This window comes from Typopeltis vanoorti, chromosome 11 (assembly GCF_054136105.1).
Source record: "Typopeltis vanoorti isolate ZY-2024b chromosome 11, IOZ_Tvanoo_1.0, whole genome shotgun sequence".
Lineage (NCBI taxonomy): Eukaryota > Metazoa > Arthropoda > Arachnida > Uropygi > Thelyphonidae > Typopeltis > Typopeltis vanoorti.
In genome coordinates this window covers 45,651,587-45,676,423 of record NC_143559.1, presented here as the reverse complement: position 1 = coordinate 45,676,423, position 24,837 = coordinate 45,651,587, and the positions used below count along the sequence as shown (strand labels likewise).

Below are 24,837 nucleotides of genomic sequence, written 5' to 3'. Positions count from 1 at the left end.
TTATAGGATTTCCGAGATGGTACATCCTTCAGTTATCTGTTACATTTAGTGACCCGTTTTACGTCTCTCTGGAGCAACTGCATCGTGTGCATAAAAAATTTCGATGTCCTTTGTTATACTCTGGTTGCTGGCTGAACACAGTTTACTAAGCACGGAACGTTTAGATATTATTGAGACAATGTTAATGAATTACACAACACTGTACTCAGCACGACGAGTAGTATTACCTTGCCACATTTTAAGATTAAAATTACAAGCGAAGCATTTTAAACTATAAATACGAGAGCAGTAGTAATAGCGCTCGTGCTGGTATCATGAATAATAATAATAACAATAATAATAAATCTCCAAACGTGATTATTAATATGGTATTTATATATCTAATAAAACAGTTATTCTTTACTCACCTGAATAAGTTTTCCATTTCTAAAAATAAAGACACTAACTTGGAATTTTTCATCAGAAACCGCATTAAAGGCCTTAAGTATGGAAAAAATGTAGGTATGTCGAAATTGGGAGAGATATCATTGAACATATTCAGACTATTATTTAGTTTGGTTCTTCGAGGATCTCCCTGTTCAAACCTTTCCCCAAATACCATTGCTACGATGTTATTTGATACGCTAGAAAGAAGTATATCTTGTAAATCGATGGGGTCTCCATTGTACCTTCCAACAACGTTTAAAAAATCCCATATTTCCTCCTAAAAGTTAGAATAATTAGATGTCAGTATAGATTTTTTCAAAAAAGATAAATAAATATAAAAAACTATAAATAACAAAAAATAGATGGTTCTGGATACGACAATTGTGGGTTTTTATCTAACCAACAATTACTTTTGAACTATTTCATCAAAAGCGGATTGATATTCGTATACATCACATTTCTGTATACACAAAGACTTCTGTTGACACACACACACGCGCACACACAGCATACAAATCATTATTAATATCAAAGAAATTTTTTTTAATGTTAACGAACACGAAAGATGACTAATCAGAATAAATTTAATCTTTTGCATTTCTTGATGCCTCTCTACAGAAAAGCTATAAATCTATTTAAAGAAAGCGATGTATGGGATGCTATACCATGTACGAGAAGCAATGTTTAGTTTACTATCGTAAACAAAACATTGTACCCGATAATGTTTAGTTGTATGTCTTCCATGTATATTATTGCAAATGATAGGAGTTTAACTTAGTTATTTTATGGTTCACTTAAATTTGGTTTTCTTATGTTTACATCATAATCAAGCGTAGAAAGTTTTACTCACTCTGGCTATTTTGTATCATGATATTAAATGCTTGCAAAAATTCAGTTTTGCTACACGATCTTAAAACTGAATGAATGTAATCAGAAGAAGGAAATTTTTAAGAGTACTGATCTTTTGAAGAAGTCGACAGATAACAAGTACAGAAATCCCAAAGTCCTAATTTTACATAAAAATATGCGAACTCTAAATAAATACTAGCTTACATTTATAACACTGTTCAATAACATTTGAACAAATATACATACATTAACAATAAACGAATTTGCTATAAGCTATATAAAAGCTTCTACATGCAACATTAAACGCTATCATCCCAACATCTTACGTAGACAAAAATGAAATTGAAAGAAAAGAAAGTGAGGGAAAATCTTACCAGTTTCGAATATGCAAAAATATTAATTTTGGAAATCACAAAGGATTACTCACATAACTTTCACGAAAAGTGGAAATAAAACTAACAGATATCAGCAACTTTACAATAGATTGGCTCATTATAAGAAGAGACATTTAATATAAATATATCGTTGAAGATACCTCTTAAAGCATTAACACATATCTTGATATTCTAAGTCAGTTCAACATAAAACTTATCATAAACTTAAACAAAAACCTAAACCGTCAGCCTTAAGTCACTAAGCAAAAATAAATAAATAATAAATAGTAATATATTATAATATAATAAATTATAGATTCACCACAATTAGAGATACAATAAATGTTAGAACACTATTGTTTATTTATTTTTTATTTTTTGAAATACTCTTAGACAACGAGGAATATTTAATAATAACAAAACACTTTCTACATGGATAGTAGAGACAAAATACAAGGCAAGTGACCAATTATATGTAGCTATTTATTTTAGATGTTGTTTTCAGTATTATTTATAATAATCTAATTAATGTTATAATTTATCTTATATACTTTACCTTTATGTGATCTTCCATTTCGCCTTTGCCGAAGCCTAAGTCCCTGAGTATATGAAGGGAAAATCTCCGTTGCTGTTGCCATTCGGTACCATTTACAGAAATCATGCCTTAGTAAAGAAATACTCAGTGAGAGTTATTAAAGATAGAATACAACTAAAATTCAAATATAGAAATTAATTTATGATCATAAAAACAATTCAATTCGATTAAAGTTTGAACTGATACATTATATTGCAATAACAGTATCACAGATTTTTTCAATCTAGTTCTGATAAATTAAACGAGATAGAGAGATAGATATTTTTTATTTTTTTATTTTTTTATTTAACTTGTTAAAATAAACATTACACGATAGGTAACAAGGACTATTTACATATTATATATTATATGTTTTTAAGTATGTATATTTCTATATTTCAGAGAAAGAAAACATTTTCCTTTTGGGTGTACAATACAGAATGCAACAAATGAATTAAACATTTGCAGTTCAGTTTCAGTCTGAGTTATCTTTCAGATGAAGCACATTGTCGTCGTCAATCCAGAAGAGAGTACCAGTCGGATTCCACGCCTCTATGAATTTCGCGACAGTTCTTGTTTCTTTGAAGTGCTCAAGTGCCAATATCAGCCTGCTTTTTAGTTTCCGACGGAGGATATACATGAGAGTTTGTGCAGTTTCAGTGATGGATGGGTGCTGGTTACTTCTTGTCTGTTTTAGGTAGAAGCTGTAGATGACGGCCTTGGCGCAGATGAAGAGGAAATTGCATGTTCTGTGTCTGTTTTCTTTTGTGTGGACTAAATTCCAGTAGTCTTCATGGCTGTGCGCGTAGTTACAGGTGCTCGAGGCAGTATTCAGGGCGTAGGTGATTTATCATTTTGTTTGCGGGACAGGTCAGATATGTGTGTTCCAAGGTACCTGAAACGTCACAGAATAGACACAGATCCGTTTCTCTTAGCTGAAATTTGTAGAGCTTAGAAGGAGTTGGCAAGATGTTGTGCCATATTCTCCACTGTATATCGGAATCTGGTTTGGCACATTTTGATTTATATGGCAGATCCCACTGAAAACTGTGTGGTATATGCAGCCTTGTAGATGAGAGTGTTAAGGCTGAGTACAAGAAGGGCGAGGATGGGGACACTGACATGAGGAAGTGGTATATTTTCTTGTAGTTGGAGGGAAGAATTGGAAGTGAGGCTTCAGATTGTACAAGATGAAATATTGGCCCCGAGCAGTTTCTAGAAGGAATACGGATTTCCTGAGGTGTAGCGATATCTGGATAGGCTTTTATAATGGAGGCTTGCAGCTGTTGATATTGCTTTTCAGTTTTTGGATTCTTCATTGGTAGGCTTGTGAATGCTTTCCACTTTAGGGTGTTGGTTAAGAGGTCTCCTATGACTCTTATTCCTGCCCAGTTCCATGTAGGGAAAAGAAAAGGCTGGCCCGTTGTGAGACGTGTGATGTTTCTGTTCGCAAATAGTGGTTCTGTAAGTACAGCTGATTCTGTTGATCCTGTGAGTGTGTGATGAAGTCCTGTATTTTTCCATTGCTGTAGAGCGTCTTTGTAAAAATCAGGTAGTTTAGGAGGAGATGATGCAGAACTGGCCATTCGGAGGATTGTATAAAGTGTAAGTCCTCTGGTTGATGATTTCGTGATGTAATCGAAGGTGGTTACGTAAGTGTGATTGCATTGAAGTGTTTTTAGGAGGAGGATTATCCTGAAGGATCTAATCTTGTTTTCAAGGGAAATCAGGCCTTGACCTCCCTTGCTGAGTGGCTTGCAGAGTTGAGGGTATGTCGTCCAGTGAGTTTTGTTCCAGAGGAAACGTTTGATTTCCTTTTGAATGTGGTAGAGAAATTCTTCAGGAGGTGTGAGTACTTTGAGGGTATGCCATAAGACACTCGCAGCCATCTGGTTAACTATTAGTACTCTTCCTCTAAGTGAAGACATGGAACGAACGCTGTGCCATTACCTAGCACCTGTTTAAAACGATTGTGCAGCTGTGTCCAGTTCAGTGTGTTATATATTTTGGTGTTGCCTAAGCATCTTTGTCCTTCGCTTGACCAGGTACATTCGATCGGAGAATCATTTCTAGACTTCCATCTGCCTGACCACAAGCCCGTGGTTTTGTCAGAATTTAATTTGGCCCCTGAGGCTTGTGCATATAGTCTGTGTGCTTCTTCGGTTACTGTCATTTCTTCTTCATTTCGTACTATTACAGTGACGTCATCGGCATATGCTGATAAGGTAATTTTTTTATGTGGGTCTATTATTCTGGTTCGTTTGGAGATGATGGTATCGTGTACTCTTTTTAAGAAGGGTTCTATGGCCAGTGTGTATAATTGACCGGAGAGGGGACATCCTTGCTTGATCCCTCGAGAGTATGACAAAGTGCGAGTGAGCCTGTTGTTGATTTTTAAACAGAAGTGTGTATCTCTGTAAAGCAATTGCACTGTTTCAATGATGAGAGGACCATAGCCAAATGCCTTTAGAACTTCATAAAGGTACTCGTGCTCTACTCCTGATCAAGGCTGACGAGAGCTAGGTCTTCATGTTGGCTGTTTGCGATGTGGATGAGATCTCTTATTAAATGGAAATTATCATGTATTGATCTTCCATGGACAGAGTACGTTTGATGTTGGCCAATAACTTCGGACAGTGTTGGCTTTATTCGGTTTGCTATAACTTTGGAAATTATTTTGCAATCGGTATTAATTAGGGAGATTGGACGCCAGTTCCGGATATCCGTGTGGTCTCCCTTCTTTGGTATCAATCGTGCTACTGAAGTCGTGACGGATTGTGGGAGGCCATTGATGTAGGCTTCTTGAAGTGTTTAGAGGAGAAGTGGTCCGAGTTGATTCCAGAAGACTTGGAAAAACTCTGACGTGAGACCATCAAGGCAATGAGATTTGTTCTTTGGCAAAGATGTGCATGCGATTTTCAGTTCATCTAGCGTGATTTCCTTTTCTAAGTGGTTCCGATCTGTTGCAGATATTTTTTTTGTTTCTTTCAGTATTTCGTGAATGGCATGATGGGATGTTCCTGTAGTACTGTATGCATCCTTGTAGTATTGTAGGATTTCAGAGGTGATTTTGCCAGGATCTTCTGTGATGCTGCTATCTTGAAGTCTGATAGCAGAGATGGAATTTACGGCCTGGCATTTTTTTAGATAGATAGAGAGATAGACAGATTGATAGATAGATTGATTGATTGATAGGGAGAGAGAGAGAGAGAGAGAGAGAGAGAGAGAGAGAGAGAGAGAGAGAGAGAGAGAGAGAGAGAAAACTCGACAATACAATTCTGTTTTGTAAAACTCCACGTCTGAAATACATTTCAAAAATGAATTATTAACATGCACATCACCTGTTATTATAATACATGGAAATGAATTTAATTTATCTATTCGTTACGATACGAGATGAATGTCTTGTTAACAAATTCTAAACAGTTACTAAAATACATGAACGAAATTATAATTTTGATATAGAATGTCTATAGTGTTGAATAAAGTTTTGTTTTCCCTCTTACAGATTCTACATTCTGTTAAGCGAACCACAAGTACGAAAGCTGTCGAGCTAGGTCATTCTAAAGAATGTACTAATAAAAGGCAAATGCATGAGCCCCTGTGCAGGGTACCTTACTTTGAAATACTGCAAGCCAAGTCAACTCAGAGAATGATGGTTATATTCTTATATGCTTTCTGGTAATTTCGAACGTTTTGAGTTAATTTCAATATTTGGCTAGAAAACACAGGTGAGTTTAGTACATTGTTAATTTCAACATTATAAACAAACAATATATGAAATACAAATGCAAAAAACTTATTAAATAATATATATGAAATATCAAATTAATTTCTATTTCACAGTTAAAATTGAAATTGTGATTTTTTTTAAATTCTTGTTTGATTCTTAATCTTTGTCATCTTCAAATATTTATAGATGGTTCAGATAGTACAAATAAATATAACAAGCAAACAGCATTGCATTAAAATTTAATTTTCTGAAATATAATTAGCGAATTATAAGTATTTCACTTTAAATTAAATTAAATTAAAAGAAAATTACATTTTATATATAAGAGCTAGTTTCACATAAGAAACATTGACAGACAAATTAATTCTGTGGACCACGTTGACCGATTTCGAAAATAAATTACAAAAGGTTAAAAATATTTTAATTAGCATATTACATGTTGTCATCGAATAGTACATTTTAAAAGTTATTATTACATGGAGCTATTTTGGTAATGAAATGAATGTACGATTAAACTCTTACTTAGAAACAAATAAGCTAGTGAGTGGTGCCTCTGATATTCAACATTGTTAAAAATTATTTTAAAAGAGGACGTGAAATAAACTCTTTTGCATAGATATTCTAATATATTCGTTGCTGATTCTGAAGGCAAATATCAGGAAGTTATTTTAAATAATTATCAATCAAAAACAAGAAAATACTAAAACGTGGTAGTCTTTTGATATATGCCATGCGATAGATATGACGTCATGATTTCTTATCTTCAAATATATTTTTTGTTTTCTGTAGTGTACGAAAATTTTATAATGATTTCCATTCTCCAGTATTTTCAGAGGTAACATTTTCTTCCTTTTTGAAAAAGAATAATTGACAACATAATGTCATGTATATAAAACGGTTGTCCGCTGCACTTTGGTAGTTGATAACACTATAAACAGGCATACACGTTGATATTTCAAGTGAAATAGATGGCCATTGCATAACAATTTTTTTTTCTTCCACTTGTAGCCACATGTCGGCAGCGAGATACCCATAAATGACGCAAATTAAGCATTTTATATCGGTCACATACATAAATGAAACAATTAGTATCATTCATTCATGGAAACCAAAAAGTTTAAACAGCTTGATTTAAGCAAGTTTTTCAGCAACACATGATTACCAGTTTAGTGATCAAACTACATCGTTAAACGTTCTTACATTTTGGAAATACTCATACAACTCACATTTTCTTAAAATTTTAGTATAAAGTAGTATGGCCTTTTCACTTTACATAGATCTTTATCATTGCAACAACTCTAACAACAGTGGACCGAGACAAGAATAGTTAGTAGTCTATTTCATTGTTCGATACAGCAACGTCATCATCATTATTAAATTTTAAAAAATAATCTTACCATGCAATGTATTATATTTTCGTACCTTCATTTGGATAGAAGTAGCAGCATCATATCCTTTCATTTCCATCTGTCGTATTGCCACATTAACGTAAAATAGTTATAAACGGGTTTTAATTTTCAGGGAAACACTAAGATATATAGAGGAGTATCGCGACCATTGACGGCGTAAATAAACTTCGTTCGCATCGGTTGATTCACGCTAGTGCACTCGCTCTAAAACCGTTGTGAACGAGGATGGTTTAGTACAGGTCATATTTGAAAAGCTTCGTATGAATGGATCATTGTAAACGAAGCATCTTAAGGCGGATATTAACATTAACGTCTCTTATTGAATTTAATCCCACTTTTATTAGAAATCTGAATAGTAGGTCTCTACTTACTTTTTCGTCCTGGAAAGAAGTGAAAAGGAGAGGGCTCTGGTCTTCCCAAAAATTGCCATTTGCTTAAAGCTTCTTTTGTGCTTGCGAAGTCTCCCAGAATAACAACATACCGGTTTCCAACATACACGCTAAAAGATGAGAAATACACAATAAATAACCGCATCTCTGCAAGTGGAAACACAACCTTAATATTTCCATTAGAATTATTGCAGTGTTGTATTAATTTATGTTTTATTCGATATTTTAAACAGACTCCACCTGATTTATTTTAGACAAGGAGACAAAGATAAAACGATTAGTCAGTGTGTGTGTATATATATATATATATATATATATATATATAAGTCAGGATTTCACAAGCGCACAAGTGACAAAGGGAATGATATATATATATATATATATATCATTCCCTTTGTCACTTGTGCGCATGTGAAATCCTGACTTATACTACGGAGTGTTATATATCATAATTATTTTGTCCTTGAATAAGACTGTGAAATTCAGTGTTCCGAAAGTGATACATACAGCTGAATTTACGATATATTTTCAATTCTTTTAAAATCTTTTGAATTTACAAATGACAACTATCGGAAACTCTAAAGGAATATCACATTACAAGCAAACTATATAATGTTGTATTGAACATATATCACAATAATGAAATTACAATAAAGTAAAGTGATACCATTATCTTTTTGGATATGGTATCAATAAAGAGAGGAATCGATTAACGCTTTCCTTTATCACACATATTATTTAACATATATATATGGACAATATTATCAAACACTGGACAGAAGTAAATACATGTGGCTTCAAAATTAATCGACATGCAAAAATAGACACGCTACTCTTTGCTTTAGAAACACTGAAAACGAACTGCAAAAATCAATTTATAATTCAAATATTATACAATAATATAACCTGGAAATTTCAATAGAGAAAATTAAAGTGATGGCTCTTCATGGAGGTGATCGTGTTAGAAGTAAAATAAATAATAAAATAATTGAGCAAGATAATAATTTCAAATACCTAGGCAGTAAACTATCTTACATAAATGAAATGGATATTGCTTTTAAGATGAAAAACTTTATAAAAATCACTGGCGTAATTAACCTATTTACGTAATTAACCTATTTACGTACAGAAACACACAAGACGTAGAGCCTGCAAAACAATAACTAAGCCTACACTATCATATGGAAGTGAAATATGGACCTTCGGAGAAAGAGATGTACCGAGAATTCGTGCAGCAGAAAAGAAATTCCTTAGAAAAACGTAAAAAGTAACCCTCTTACATAAAACAAAAATACCGAAATAAATAAAAATCTTAAAATTAATTGTTTAACAGATTCAGCGATTAAATATAGGGAAAGCTGGCTAGACTATATAGCAAGAATTACCCAAAAAGATCCTGATATATAAGCCTAGAGGAACAAGAAATAGGAGAGGACTAAGAAGAAGATGGACTGACTCCGGAACAGGCCACTTGGCCTAGAACCTGAACACGAAGAAGAAGAATGTTTTGCCACACGTTTCATCAATTTTCGATACTATAAACTTCAAGCTGTTGTCCTTTTTACCTCAAATATTATTTCACCTCATACCCTTGACTCATATTACGGAGTTTTATCTCTCATGATTGTTTTGTCCTTGAACAAGACTGTGAAAGTCAATATTTTGAAAGGGATAAAAAGAAACTGAATTTAAGATACATTTTCATATCCTATAAAACTTTTTTTGAATTCATAAACCGTGCCTAAATATTAATATATATTACAAAAGCATTACTGATAGAATGGAAATAAAACCAAATGAACAAATATTAATCAGAACAATTGTAATAGTAATACCATTCAATTCAATTTTCTTGTCAGGAATCAAAGAAGCGAATGCGAGGCATCCCCGTAAAATATGAACTGCTCTATTCCTTCTGTATTTCGCAAATGATTTGTGATGCAGTTGTAAATGTCTCATTATTGTAAAGATTGGTTGGTAATGTCATTTGACCATCGATGCTGGACGGTCGCAATTTACAGGACAATGTTTGGAATGTACAACATCACAGTGATTTGTTATTTCTCAATTCCCGTATTTGAGAAGTAAATTAGAAAACAGACTCAGAACCTACTTACCTAAATATGTTTCCGTATTTAGAAGCGAGTTTCTTGCACTTTAAATAGACGTCCTTTCCTAGAAACGGAACATATCCTAATAGGGGGAGACCAATTGGTCCAGGTGGAAGCTTCCCTCTCAGACGTACACGTGGATAAACCACATACAAAATGCAAATAATCACTAAAAGGCTTATTGTAATCTTACCGAAATAGTCCTCTACGAAAGCAAACAAACGTGTTAACGCCATCCTGGCTGGACTAAAATATTATCCTTGAGAAGCGCATCCAATTTATCTCTGTTTTATATATTTTTTGCCAGATATCTACTATCTTGCCATACTTGCATCACCCACCGCGATAACGGGATTAGTGGAAATAAACAATAGAAATGTGGAAAGCAATTTATTTGAAATAGTAGATTAAAAATGAAATACGTTCGACAACAAACGTTTTTTTTCTTGGTTTATTTATTTATTTATATTTTTAAGAGATAAAATTTATAAACGTGCAGTTTTCATTTAACAACGTGATTGAGAGTAATGCATATAATGTTAAAAAGTATATTTACAGATAATTTTAACTGGATCAGACTGATTTCAGATAGAGGTTCAAATATCAATGAAAGGACAATGTTCAAGGTTACATGCTGTTATTTAACTGTTGTGCTTTGTAATATTTACTGGATCCTTTAACCAATGTAGGAGAGAGAGAGAGAGAGAGAGAGAGAGAGAGAGAGAGAGAGAGAGGGAGAGAGAGAGAGGGAGAGAGAGAGAGTCTATCACAAATGAACAGAAATACTGAACTTCTTTATTAATTGCCCGATTATTATATTGTATAGACAACACGATTAATGTATAGAGAACCCGACTTCGTGTTCTCTATACATTAAATGAAAAAATATTCTATCGATTTATAAAAGATAGACCGATATAGCAGAGTTCATTCATGATGATTCCTAAACAGAATCTTATTGTCCAGATGATCTAATTATGAAACTAGCGATATTTTAGTGTAGACAAATGACAGAAATTAATTTCTCATTCATCTGATCAACACGTACGATGTTTATTTTTGATATAGCCTTGCTGTATGTATCAGAAATTATTTAATATTCAGATATAATGAACCAATATATTTTTTTTTAATTTTAGATTTCGACAGTTGCTTTTAAAAGCTATATAAAATTCTTGATTTCATTACTGATAAAGAATCACTGCAGCTGAAGTTTCATAAATAGAGTTCTGTTATAAAAAATTAACTGTTTTATTAAACGTCCTTTAGACACATACATGCAGGGAATAAACCACATAAGCGAAACGCCTAAAATTATTTTGGAAAATTATTTTATTAATAAGGTGTAGGCCCTCAGGTAAATCAATAATGGAAATTTCGATAATTCTTCCTGCAAAATGTATCCAAATGCGCAGTAATGGTACAGGCAGAAAATGTGTTTAAACCTATGGAGACAACTCCTCGTCCGTTTCCGTACCTTGTCATATTCTTCTATAATGAAGCTCGTGATACACGATTTATGCCATTTTGGTTACAGTAGCTACTGCAAGCAGCACTCCAACGATCATATTTTTGAAGGTGACAGAGGTGTGATATTTTACACACGCTGCACAGCTAATTTGAGGTATACAATACGTGAAGTACGATATCAACTATTCGATTGCAGTGCCCTAGTCGATGGTGAATTAAGAACTTTAAAAGCAATAATTTATGTTCATTCAGTGATATACACTCAAGGGACAAAACATTACAGATATCTACATAATAGTCTGTCTGTCCTCCTCTAGCGCGAATATCAGCCGGTACTCTCCAATTCATTAACACCTCCAGATACTGGCTGTAATTCCAGCCATGCGTTTTGCAGCATTGTCCACAACTACGCCTTAGACGTCAGTCTCATGTATCACTCTGAATCGTCCTAAACACAGATTATATTGGATTAAATCCGGAGACCTTCGAGTCATTGCATGGTCCCAAATTCAGATGGGTGTTCCTGGAGCCATGTTACGTCCTGGTGGGGCAGCGCATTATCCTGCTGAAACAGAACTTCGGGAGCAGGATGCGCGAAGGTCATGAAAGTGTGCAGGTGATATCATCCGGCGCATTCTGGTAGCTTCTTGCGTTTAACGACCTCTCCATACACAATAAGGGACTTAATATGTCAGACGAAAAGACTCCCCAAGCTACCTCCTTGAGCAGAGCAGAACTAACAAGACTGGGTCATGTCCTGATGCTTTCAACGCACCCGCACCCTTCCGTCACCTCGGTACCATCATAACATGAGTCATCAGATCATACGACTCTGGTCCACTCCGAAGATCTCTAATTTAGATGGTCCTGACACCAGGAGAGACTCATTGCTAGATGGTGCCCCAATCGTATACCACTGTCAACAGGGGTTCAAGACTGGGGCGTCATCTCCCGTAGCCAAAGCAGGGTACTCAATACCGTTCGCTCAGGGTCGGTACCATCCTGGATAGTCTACATCGACCACGGCCAACAATGGCGTGCGGTCGGCTACCAGCTGCTCGCTGATGGCTGGTACGTTCGTTTATGTTATACCCATGGTAGACCTTCGATACTTTTGCCCTCGAGTAACTCTAGGGATCGTTCCACTTGGACGATAGAATGATCCAGCTGTCTTCCGCCGATAACACATCCACGATCAGAGTCGCTACGATTTTCGCATTCATCCAGGTTTGTAGATGAACAGAACACAGTTCATAAATATGCAGATACTCAAACTTCCCAACAACTGCCTATTTACTGTCTGGTTTCGGCATGTTTCCCTTTGCACGGGGATGTCAGTGAGCATTCCCTGCTGAACTTTTCAGAATTGATTTATACACCACAAGGCCAACAACCGCCAGCTTTAGCAGTTTTCTAAACCTCCAGAAAGCTTTCGACACAGAATCCCGCGATATTTTATTTAAAACTAAAACTGCAGGGTATTGTTGCGCTCATGTCTGTTTAAAAAGTGACTTAATGTCTAGATAACAAGCAGTAAAATTTCATAAACGCTACAACAAATCCATGCCCCTAAATTGTAATGTTTCACCAAGGTTCTGTGCTTGGGCTAGTATTATTCATAATTTACATCAACGACTTCTCAAGTGTTCACATAAGATAAACATATTTGCAAGTGACATCGCATGCATATTCACTGCAAATTCTGAAGTGAAATGGAAATGGTGAAAACAGATCTAAAATCAGTGACACTGTTCTTATGTGAATATTGCTTTCTCAATGCTGACAAAAATATAGTTTTAAAACTACGAAATACAGCCTTTAGTAGAACCAGTTTTTCTTCTTCAGTGCTTCCCAAATTTATGATTGTAAAATATTTCACGGTCCCCATGGGAAAAAAATTCGTAATACAGACACATATTATTATAATATTTATTGTATTTATATTCAGTACAAAACACACACAGCAAATATTGCAAACATCAAATGCAAATACTACATCAGTTTTATCACCTTATAAAAGCATTTTAGCATCTTAAAAAAATATCTACATAGTCTTAACACATTTTCGATTTTGTTTGGGAAGCCCACAGTTTGGGAAGGGCTGCCGTACATCATTGGAATTCTGAAAGCGATGTAAATTGTATCAGCTTGGAGATAGAAAATGTGGATAATATAACTGATTTAGGATTATACTTTGACAGCAACTTATCTAGAAACCACATATCACATACGTACGAAACCGAATAATATTCACGCTCTCTCGTGTCATCTTCTTCATCTTGCCAATGCTACGAGCATTACACTTCGCCTGGATACACACTGTTATAGTAAGCTGGAAGGAACATATCACACCACACCACACTGACATCACTAATTTCTTTATAAAAATATACTTTCTTCTGCAGAAACCCAGTATTTAATATTTAATTCCAAAAGAATAAAGAGAAATAATACACAAATACTATACATACATTTTGTTCCAAAAATCTTTAATGACTTACCGCACTTATTACGAAACCAAAAGAACATGAACACATATAGAAAGCGGATTAGAGGATAATTAAATTTGTATGAGAATGTTGAAAATGTACTTAGAATAAGAGTACGACATTAACCAAAGAAAACTAATCAGTTACTTATTCCTTTTATTCGGCTTGTACATATGTATGTTTGTATTTTATCCCTATATACATTATCCTTGCCAATAATATTGTATACTGAACTATTATGATCTGCTTATTTATTTCTGTAATTGTTATACATTTTGTAACCCGGATAACAGGAACGTAATTAATTATTTACTGGTGATTAATGGTCACTTCCAGATTTCATCGCTTGATTAACGAAGATACAAAAATCCTAGTTCAGTTATCGATGAGAATGCTGTTATGATTTTCAAATCATGGGAACTCACCAACTTTTTATTAATGCAAGTGAAATGCAAGAGGGAGTATTACCATTTGTTTCAAAGATTAGTTTCACGGAGGTTATTTTTTTTTCTTTTCTGAATGACTAAATGTTTGGTATCAGTTATTTGAATTTTAGCGTTGTTATTGCTGTTAATTCTTCATCGTAATTAATATGATAGTGTTCCCAATGTAGATATTGAACTTTCTCTGCATTGTACTATTGATCAGAGAAAGTCTAATTTTATAAAATATAAGCCAGCACTGATTTTCATCGCACAATAGCCATTTTTGCGGTTGTTCATTTTTCACATCTTTTTTCAAGAACCCCGAAATGGTGACTTTAAAATCTGAATATTTCCTTCTTTGTGTATTTGCATTGAGTGCAAATACACAGACAAGGAATGATGACAATGACCCTCGTTAAACATTGCATAATGGAGATCTGTAAAGTTCTGATATACACCTAGAACGAAAATGATATTAAAGCAACTGACATACCACAAGAAAGAACATACTAGTAGCAGAGTGCTAAAGGTAACTTCTCTTCTTTTATCATTATATACTCGTATGTTATTTCTTGTAGTTTTTATCAGTTGCTTCAATATTATTTTTATTCTAGGTGTTTATAAGAACTTTCAGATCCCCTTGTATCTCATCTTGATATTTTAACTACCTAAACTCACTATACAAAGAGAATTCTGATTGAGCGATGGATAAGTGACGTTTGCCAATTTTTGCCAATTTTGGCGTAAAAAATAGGCTGGTGTTATATTCTTAGTCTGCAACCATAGCCTCTCTTCACTTTTAAATTTCCCTGAATCAACCAACATCATAACACACTTTTTCTACGAGTTAACCTTGAATAGTACACTCCCACTTCTAGATTTCTGACTAACTAAATAGTCTGGTAAATTAAGCAACATTTCGCAAACTTGCGCATACTAATAGATATCTACATGTTATTTTACATCATTTCAGAGCTCATAAATTAGATATTATTGTCATACTAGGATACATGACCCACCATCTCATTACTTAAAAGGTTGTACTAGTTGAAAAACCAATATTTGAAAAAGAGGTTTCTAGAAAATGGTTACAATTGAACTCGTTCTTTCAAGCCCTGCTTAACACCAGAATCAGTTTCGAGATATTTCTGATGGCGAAAAAAGCACACGCTTCATTACTTTTCCATATACATGTATTAGCTCTATTTCCATAAAACATGCAAAAATAATTAAACATAAAATCCAAAAAGCATTTACTCCTTTATCTAGTAGAATTTACTAGGCCTATCAGCGAAGCCTCGGCGTGGCCCAGGCTGAAACGTTCTCGCCCCCAACCATAGATGGCAACACGGCAAGAGATTTTGTTTGTAAGTTCACATATCTGTGTTAAGAATCCATGTGAAATTGCAAGTTCTATCAAGATTGTGAAATTCTATCAAGTAGTTTGTTTTATACGAAAAGAAAGTTCTGTGTGTATTGTCTCGCATTTCATTGATCTGTACAAGGTTACTTTTATGTCTTTCTGAGCTGTTGTTAATTTGTTTCTATAATAGATTCTTTTTGCAGTTGTAATCTGTGTTGTGGTTGTTAAAAGATTCCGTTTTCTTTTGCATTCATCTTCTAAAACTATATTGTTAGGTGATATCTTAAGTTGTTTCAGGGAATATTTTTTTTGTATGTCTATTAATATACTATCTGTTATCTATGAATTTCATCTGGTTCGGGAGTGTATTTTTATTCAGGCTTTCTTACGTATTTTGTTAAATATAAGTTTGAGATTACTATGGACAGCATCAGCAGAATCTAAGATGCTATCTGCATTCAGTCTTTTTTTTTCTGATTTAGTTGTTTACTATCGTTTCTTTTACGATGCTATTATACTGTTTTTTAGTCTCAGTGAGATTTAAAGGTTCTGGTTCAGTATGACGGAATTCACTAAAATATTGGTCTGTCAGTTTGTAGATCATTATGTACGACGGCTGCTGTATAGTTGTTTGGATGGGCACGTATATTTATGTGAACAATGCAGGATGAGGTGATTGTATTTTCGTCTATTTCTTCTCGTGGGTACGACTGTATGGATAGGGTTATGTTTTTTCTGGTAAAAGGTCTAGGTGTTTTGCTGTCTTGTTAATTATCTTCCTAGTATTTATATCTATGTAACATTTTACTAGTAGGTATTCTGTGGCGCTTTGTCCCGTGGTAGAAAGCCATCTATTCAATACACTAGATATTTTCTGGTGTTTAAATTGTGTGTTCTGTATATTGCGTGTAATATCATGGAGTTCTCTTGTTTGATATTTTTAACTTCGATGCGTATGTTTTTTGCACACACATTCTAATTTATAGTTTATTTGTATTGCTTCTAATTTATGATTTCTGAATATTATCATATCACCACCACCTCGTTTCGTTTGTTTGCAGTGTTTGTTTTGCTGAAAGTTTAGCATTTGGTAGAAGGTTGCCTCATCGTTTGTTGTGGATACTTCTGCTGGTATTAAGATATCTATGTGGTCTATATCTGCCTTCAGATAAGCTTGCAAAGTCAGTCAGCATTTTTGAATGATCTTGATGGAGATATGGCGAATATATAATCCTTTTTTGGGGTACCCACTTGTTTCCATTCTGTTGTTGAGTTTAGAATGTGGCATTTGTAATGTTCGGCGGTGATTACATCTGCTTGTTGCTCTGAGTTCATGTTGCTTAGCATCTTCTTCCCTTCCTTTTCTAATAATAATAATAACACTAATAATAATAATTTTTCGTTTTTATTACATTTCGAAGCCTGTACCGCATGTTGTCTTGTGTGAGACTATTAGAAAGTTAGCATTTTAATTTTTTTGCTTAATTTTATTTATATTATATACCTAGAAATAATTCACATGATAATTTATTATAGGTCTAATGAAATTATAAAACAGAAATAGTAACAGTAATAACAATGAAAACTAGGATTTATAATTTTATTTTCAGTATATAGTGTTTTTTTCCTTTCTTCTACTTCTTTTCCTTCTTCAACTTTCTTTCTTTTTGAGAATATTTTATTATACTACATTCTTTCCTTTGCTTGTATCTCATCAAATTATTTTCTTTTCAGTAAACAGAGTTTCTGATGACGTGTATTTAATGTTATCATATGAGTCCCTCTTAAGTCAATAGTGCTTCCATCTGGTGGCTTTACATCAAACTGTTGAAAAAGAGTGGCGAAATATTGGAATATCTTACGTTTGCCATTTTCTCTTCTGGACAGGACCTTTTACCTAAAAATATAAAGCAAGTAAAATTATATTTCCAACTACCATTTATACAAAGGTATATATACGAATAGATATGTATAAACACAAAAGTTGTTTGAGCTTAAGAATAATATGTTAACGTTTAAGCAATAATAATTTAAAACTATTCTGAAAAAAATTTATCAAGAAATATTTATTGAAATAAATATGGTTTCAACATGACTTTTAATACTTGCTCTACTCGGATGTAATAAAATATACCCGTGATGCCGTTATACCTACAGATTTAGATATTTAGATACAGTGCAGTTGTTTGTAGGAAAATATTTCTTCTCTTGTGAACAATACTTCATGTTTAATTGTATTAAATTCTTATTCAAAGACTGATATTAAAATATGCGAATTTATATTCAGTTGTATTTCAAATTAACTCGCATTTTGAAAACAAATCCGATTTTTACCATTGTTGTTATTATTTCTAGAATATTCACTTCAATAATAACACTTACATTCTCTTTTATTTCATCTGCTTGAAATTTTTTATTTCATCTGCTTGAAATTTCATCTGCTTGAAATTTTTTATTTCATCTGCTTGAAATTTTTTATTTCATCTGCTTGAAATTTTAAAATTCCTTCTTTTCTTAATGCAGAATAAATGGTATGTTAATTGTTTTCGTCCACCAGCCAATTCGTTTTCTATTTTATTTTTATCTGCTTGTAATTTTACAAATACCTTCTTTTCTTTATTCGGCTATTCCAAATTATCTTCTCTTTTTTTCGGTAGCATAATAACTCCGCTTCTTCAAATATTTAAGCCAATTATTTGAGACATGACCTATAAGGAATGGATTAATATTTTATTTTGGTTTTGAAGTATTCCAATCACAACCCCTCTCCTTCCTACACGCCACGGCCGTTCGCAGTAACTGAACTATGTCTAATTTGTTTTATTCTAATTTCGTATTTCATACTTTTCACAGAGTTTATTTCCGTATCTGAAATCTATGAGTAAGAGCGTTTCAGGAGGGAGGAGTTAGCATCACAGGCGAAATACAATTTTACTGTATTGCAAAAAATTTCGAAATGAAATTTCGCTTTTGACGCATGCAGCTATATGTTTTCAATGATACACTATAGCGAAAATATCACTAATTACTAATTGCTATGTATTATATCTAAACTAGTAAAAATGTATTTATAACAAATTACTTCTTTTCATAGAAACCAAAAAAGTTGAAGCGCAACCAAAAAAATATATATTACTTCGTTGTGCAGGATATGTCGTGTGATTAACACGAATCTAGAGGCAGGGTCCCACTGATCCTTTAGATGAGTGATTCTCGGATTGTGTTGGCAAAAACCCATATAAGTGAATCTTTATATGTTTTTTTTCCTTCAATTTTAGGTGAGTTACTTGATATCATAGATGGTAGCAGAGTTATTGTTATCCGATATTGTCTACCAGATTCTGTTACACAGAATCTGGTAGACACCTGGATGATTAAGATGTGGAAGCTTGTCCTTAGGAGAAGTGAGAAAGTTTCCTTTCGACCGTTTAGAAAAATCTCCACCTTTCTCACTTCTCCTAAGGACAAGCTTCCACATCTTAATCATCCAGGTGTCTACCAGATTCCGTCCTCTTGTGGATTATCTTATTTCGGACAAACGGGAAGATCTGCCTCTATTCAGCTAGAAGAACACCAATCTTATATTGAATACTTTAAACCTGAAAAGTCTGGACTTTCTGAACATTCCATCTTCACTAGACACAGAGTTCATTGGAGAAAGACAAGAGTTCTTCAGAAAAGTCAGTTTCTCATGGAACGCCTTTATAAAGAAACATGTGAAACTCTCCTTCATTCTCCTAACTTAAACAGATCCGACGGCTTACGTCTATCCCCTTTATGGGAGATAGTACTTTACAAATCAGCTAATCTTTCCTAACTTTTTATTGTATTGATTTATTTTTTTTAATTGTATTGATTTATTTTTTTTAATTATTTTTAAATTTTTTTTTTATTTTATTATTATTTTTATCATTTTTTATTTATTTTTATTTTTTTATTTTTAGGAAAGTTATTGACTATTTTAGTTATCTTACACCAGCTACTTAGGTCGAGCTTTTTGGAATTGTCAGTCATTGTTTAATTTGTGTTTAATGTACTGAAGATGCCTGTGACACACAGGCGAAAATTATACTATTAAATAATCTTTGGACGTGGGTTTTTCCGTTATTAATTTTGTATCAATAGACGCCTCGACATTAAGGCTATAGATATATGATGATTCATTGACTCGGTTGAAATACATATTGTGAAATGAGTTCAATGACTTAAACCGAGAGTTAGGTAAAATTAGGTTTAATAGTAAAACACGACTAGTTTCGGCTTATAACAGCCTTCATCAGGTGACATTATAAAAGAAAAAAAACTAAACACTGACGGTTAAAAATCTATGAACAACATAGAGAGTCGCTATATATAATTATATGAAAACGTTGTGGTTGTATTTAAAGGTGTTCTTTCGTTTGTTACATTGTTAGGAGAGTGCGTGCTTCCAGCATCACGTGAATGCCAGTAAATGATTACAGCTGAATGACTATCTGGGAGGTTGTAGCTCAAGTTATTATCTAGATGTCCAGGGTTGAGGATGATCAATAACACAGCGGACTTTGTTTCATACATTAAGAATGTGACAGTTAATGGAGATGAAATCATGGCTAGCTTCGACATAATTTCCTTGTTTACTAATATCCCAACAGAAGAAATCATAATATTATTCAAGGACAAGTTATCTAAAACAATGTTGGCCTTACTTACGCATTGCATCAAGTCCGGTTACTTTAGATTCCAAGATACTATATACAAGCAGAATCATGGTCTGGCGATGGGTAATTATTTATCCCCTGTTCTTGCAAATATTTACTTGGAGGATTTCGAAGCCAAGGCTATCTCTTCCTTTGCTTTAACACCTAAAGTTTGGAAACATTATGTGGATGACGTTTTCCTCATTTGGAGCCATGGACATGATTCCCTATTGGATTTCCTGGAACATCTCAATAGTCGACATCCAAGTATAAAGTTCACAGAAGAGCTTGAAACGGATAGTTCCCTGCCTTTCCTAGATGTGAAACTGCCCCAGTCTTCTGGGTAAACTTAAAATTTCGTTGTATAGAAAGCCTACACATACCAACAGATATCTTCATAGTCAGTCCCATCACCCTCCCCAAAAACGTGCAATAATTTCTACCGTGGGACATAGAGCTCGCTCTCTTCTTGATGATCCAAATGAACTTCAAACAGAAATCAACTATCTCAAAACTACTTTCGTCCTTAATGGATATTCTAAAAGAATTATTGAAAATATCCTGCTTAATCCTCTTAGTCATCGCACAGAAAAAATTAATACATTTAAAGGCAATATATCTATTTCTTACATAAGTTCAGTTTCACAAACATTAGCCAAGGTTCTAAAAAAAAAACGATATCAGAACTTTGTTCGCTCCACTTCCAAAAATCCGCTTCTTAATAAGCCACCCAAAACCATGTCATTATCATCTTAAATTTCCTGGTGTACAAAATTTGGTGTGATTGTGATATATATTCCTTAATTTGGCAAGACAGACAAGTCTGTTGAATTACGCATGGAGGAACACATGAGGGACATTGCTTACTAGAGACAGCGAGACAGTGCCTTATCAAGCCATATCCTTTTCTCGGCTAATCCTAATGATGAAACCACAAATCATACAGTCAGCTGGAACAGATCTACTAACATCTTTCGTTGCAATGATGAATTGGAGAGACAAATCGTAGAATCTAGGGAAATCATCATCAACCCTGAACATTTAAGTAATAACAATTTGAGCTACAACCTCCCAGATAAGTCATTTAGCTGTAATCGTGTATTGGCGTTCATGTGATGCTGCAAGCACGCACTCTCCTAACAATGCAACAAACGAAAGAACATTTAAATACAACAACACGTGATAAGCCGAAACTAGTCGTGTTTTACTATTAAACCCCCTTTTACCTAACTCTCGGTTTAAATCATTCAATTCATTTCACAATATGTATTATATATATATATGTTTTTTTTTTTTTTAATTTTATTCAGTAAGACTCTTATTCATACTTTCTCATGAGCTGATGTTTTGTCTCCCTATTTTTAAACCCTTTTGGTATTCACTTTCTATGTGTGTTGCGCAGGGCAGGATCTAGTCCCTGTAGTTTCTGAGAGGTCTGAAATTTTTGAGGCCTGAAATAGTCTGAAGAAATTTATGTTTTGTCTCTAGAGCAAAGGGTCCAACTTCTCTAAAAATAAATAAATAGACAATAGATATGTTTAAACTAAATATATTTGGTCGTTTGAAAATTAAAAATACAAACTTATTTAATACTGACCATTTAAACAGATGTTTGTAAATGGTCAATATTAAATAAGTTTGTATTTTTAAGCAATAGACATGTAATAAAAATGTCCTTATCTCCTATTATCCTTATAGCATATTGGTTGCGTGAAATTATATAGAAAAAATATTAAAAATGAAGCACTTCTGCACAATCATTTCACTTATTGAAAACACTTATTACTTTATAAGTAGTCGTGAATTTCCTTATGATTTTATTCCTTTGTTTCGAAATAAAATATTTTAAATTTCTCACAAGAAACAGTTTTATAGTACTTCAGAATGAAACATTTCCTCCTATTCAAAAGTTGTAGATATGTGAGTTCACATGTTCAAAACTAACCTGTAAAAGAATTATTTGTGTCATTTTTCCTTTTTTTCATTTCGACAAGGTAACATTCGATATAGCTGCGAACATCATCCTCATCCAAAGCCTATCGATGTAACTGTACTTCATTACTGAAAAAAATGTTAAACTTTGATTTTCAAATGTATGCACTTAAAAGAAATGCATAAAATGCAAAAACAAGTATTTTTTAAACAGATATAAATGTTTGTCAATCACAAATACGTTTTAAGCAACAGATGCAATTCTAATTGACAAATACTAACTTATCTAATATCACTTACTTTTATTACACTTTTATAAGCTGTGAAATTTTCTGTTAAGAATTACGAAATGATATTTGAAATTTGTACCATGAGACATCCTTTTTGGTTTCGACAAGCTCAAAATGAAAAACGTTTCTTGGATCTATTTTATTTCCTTTGCCATTCCTTTATGCTACACTTCCAGTACAGTATACATTGTAGTGATAATGCGCGAAAGACCAGAAATGTATAAGATCAAGAGGAAAAATTATTTATTCTGTTTCCTGAAGGAAAGAGACCATGCATTAGTATGGTTGTTTTAGTTTTCTTCAGTTGTACCTTGATGGTATCGCTGATTGTGTGTGTTTGTTTTTTTCATTTTCATTTTTCAACTTTTCCTTTTATATTATTTTTTTGATTTTCAACATTGTTCAGCAGAACCGCTGTGAACAATTTTATCGCTATGGACAATAGCTGTTATCCATGAAACAACCATCACCTGCTGGATGAGCGTTAAAATTGCAAGATGGACTTCATAGGGAATAATGTTCAGACATTACATGCAGAACACTAAACCTTTCAGCAATATGAAGAGAAACGTCCCCTTCTACGACACATGCAATGACCCTACCAACAGTACCTTGAGTAGTGTTTACAAGGCAAGCTGGCTTCATTGCTTCATGTTAATCCCACCAACCTCTCTTCCTACCGTCGTACACAGCAATACCTACGGTGACTCGTCAGAGTCACAGTATTACTTTTTTTCAGTCTTCCAGTGTCCTATCACGGTATTCCTGACACCACTGTAGACGAGGTTTCCGGCAACTCGCAGAAATCAGTGCTTTCCATAAAGGCATTCAATTGCCTATACCGAACCACTTAAATTCCTTGCTCGTGGCTAGGAAGATATGGATCGGAACAGCCTTATTTTAACTCCGGTTAACTGCTGTACACAGGACGTTTTGTTTTTACCTTATAAACCTTCTCAGATGAAGGCGACCTTGTTTTTCTGATTTACTTTCTTACGAACCATCCAGTTAAGCCGCTTGGACAAGGAAAGTGGATTAGTTTTCCACTTATTAAACACACCGGATATCTCCTCTTTTCAGAAACCAATGAGCTTTGATGGTTTCAAGATCGTGGCTACAACTAGACGTGCACCCCCAATAAGCCGTTTACGAAACTTCGAAAGATCCGTCGAAAGATCCTCGCAAATGATACGAGGTAAACTTAGTTATTTTATGGTCGACTTAATTTTGTTTTCTTATGCTTGCATCATAATCAGGCGTAGAACGTATTACTCACTGTCTATTTTGTATCATGCTTTAAATTCTTGCAAAAATTCAGTTTAGCTACACGATCTTAATACTGAAGAATGTAATCAGAAGAGTGCAAATTTGAAGAGTAGTGATGTTTTGAAGAAGTCAACAGAAAACAAGTACCCAAATTCCAAAGTCCTCATTTTACATAAAAATATGAGAACACTGAATAAACACTGGCTTACATTTATAACACTGTTTAATAACATTTGAACAAATATTCATACACTAACCATAATCGAATTTGCTATAAGCTATATAGAAGCTTCTGCATGCAACATTAAACTTATCATCCCAACATCCTACGTGTGAGGGGAAAATTTACCAGTTTCGAATATGCAGAAATATTAATTTTGGAAATCACAAAGAATTACTGACATAACTTTCACGAAAAGTGGAAATAAAACTAAGAGGTATCAGCAACTGTACAATAGTTGGGTCATCCTAAGAGGAGGCATTAATATAAATATTTCTTTGAAGATGCCTCTTAAAGCATTAACACATATCATGATATACTAAGTCAGTTCAACATAAACCTTATCATAAACCTAAACAAAAACCGAAACCGTAAGCCTTAAGTCACTAAGCAAAAATATATAATTAATAAATACTAATATAATATAATATAATAAATTATAGATTCACCAACACTGCCATGCATGAAACATATCCCCATAGGAATTCTAATGCATACATATACCCTATCAGTAATTAACACCTTGTCTTATCTACATTCGTAATACATAACTATCAGATGTTTGGGAAAGATAACTTATAGTATAATACTAATTAAAATACTTTAATTAATACTTCCTATATTTGGGTAATGTTACATTACCATACGCGAAAATACGCTGGAAGAAAGCCATTTTACTATACCACAGTAAGTATAAATATGAGAGATTATTCCTGGAATCAATCTCAGCTCTTAAAGCTTAAATTCTACAATCATCAGCCCAACGGCCGAGACAACCCAATTTAGCCCACTAGGGGAGCACCTTTAAGACTCTAGGATCGACTTCAGTTGTTTTCTT

General features: G+C 33.7%; 1 protein-coding gene and 1 long non-coding RNA gene across 2 annotated transcripts in view; one reads left to right on the top strand and one right to left on the bottom strand.

Moving 5' to 3' along the window:
- Positions 1 to 10,107, bottom strand: part of LOC150101499 (cytochrome P450 18a1-like) — a 31,518-nt gene extending 21,411 nt beyond the window's left edge. The window contains exons 1-4 of the mRNA XM_090400205.1: positions 9,872 to 10,107; positions 7,737 to 7,864; positions 2,206 to 2,312; positions 408 to 703 (exon numbers count right to left, since the gene is read on the bottom strand). Coding sequence (XP_090256331.1) covers positions 408 to 703; positions 2,206 to 2,312; positions 7,737 to 7,864; positions 9,872 to 10,101 — 761 coding nt within the window. The 5' untranslated portion in view covers positions 10,102 to 10,107. The remainder of the gene's footprint in view (positions 1 to 407; positions 704 to 2,205; positions 2,313 to 7,736; positions 7,865 to 9,871) is intronic.
- The window catches only part of LOC150101498 (uncharacterized), a 110,679-nt gene extending 93,177 nt beyond the window's left edge, over positions 1 to 17,502 (top strand). Inside the window, exons 2-3 of the long non-coding RNA XR_016549018.1 lie at positions 5,732 to 5,954; positions 17,347 to 17,502. This is a non-coding gene — a long non-coding RNA (uncharacterized LOC150101498). The remainder of the gene's footprint in view (positions 1 to 5,731; positions 5,955 to 17,346) is intronic.
- The last annotated feature ends 7,335 nt before the right edge of the window (positions 17,503 to 24,837 follow it).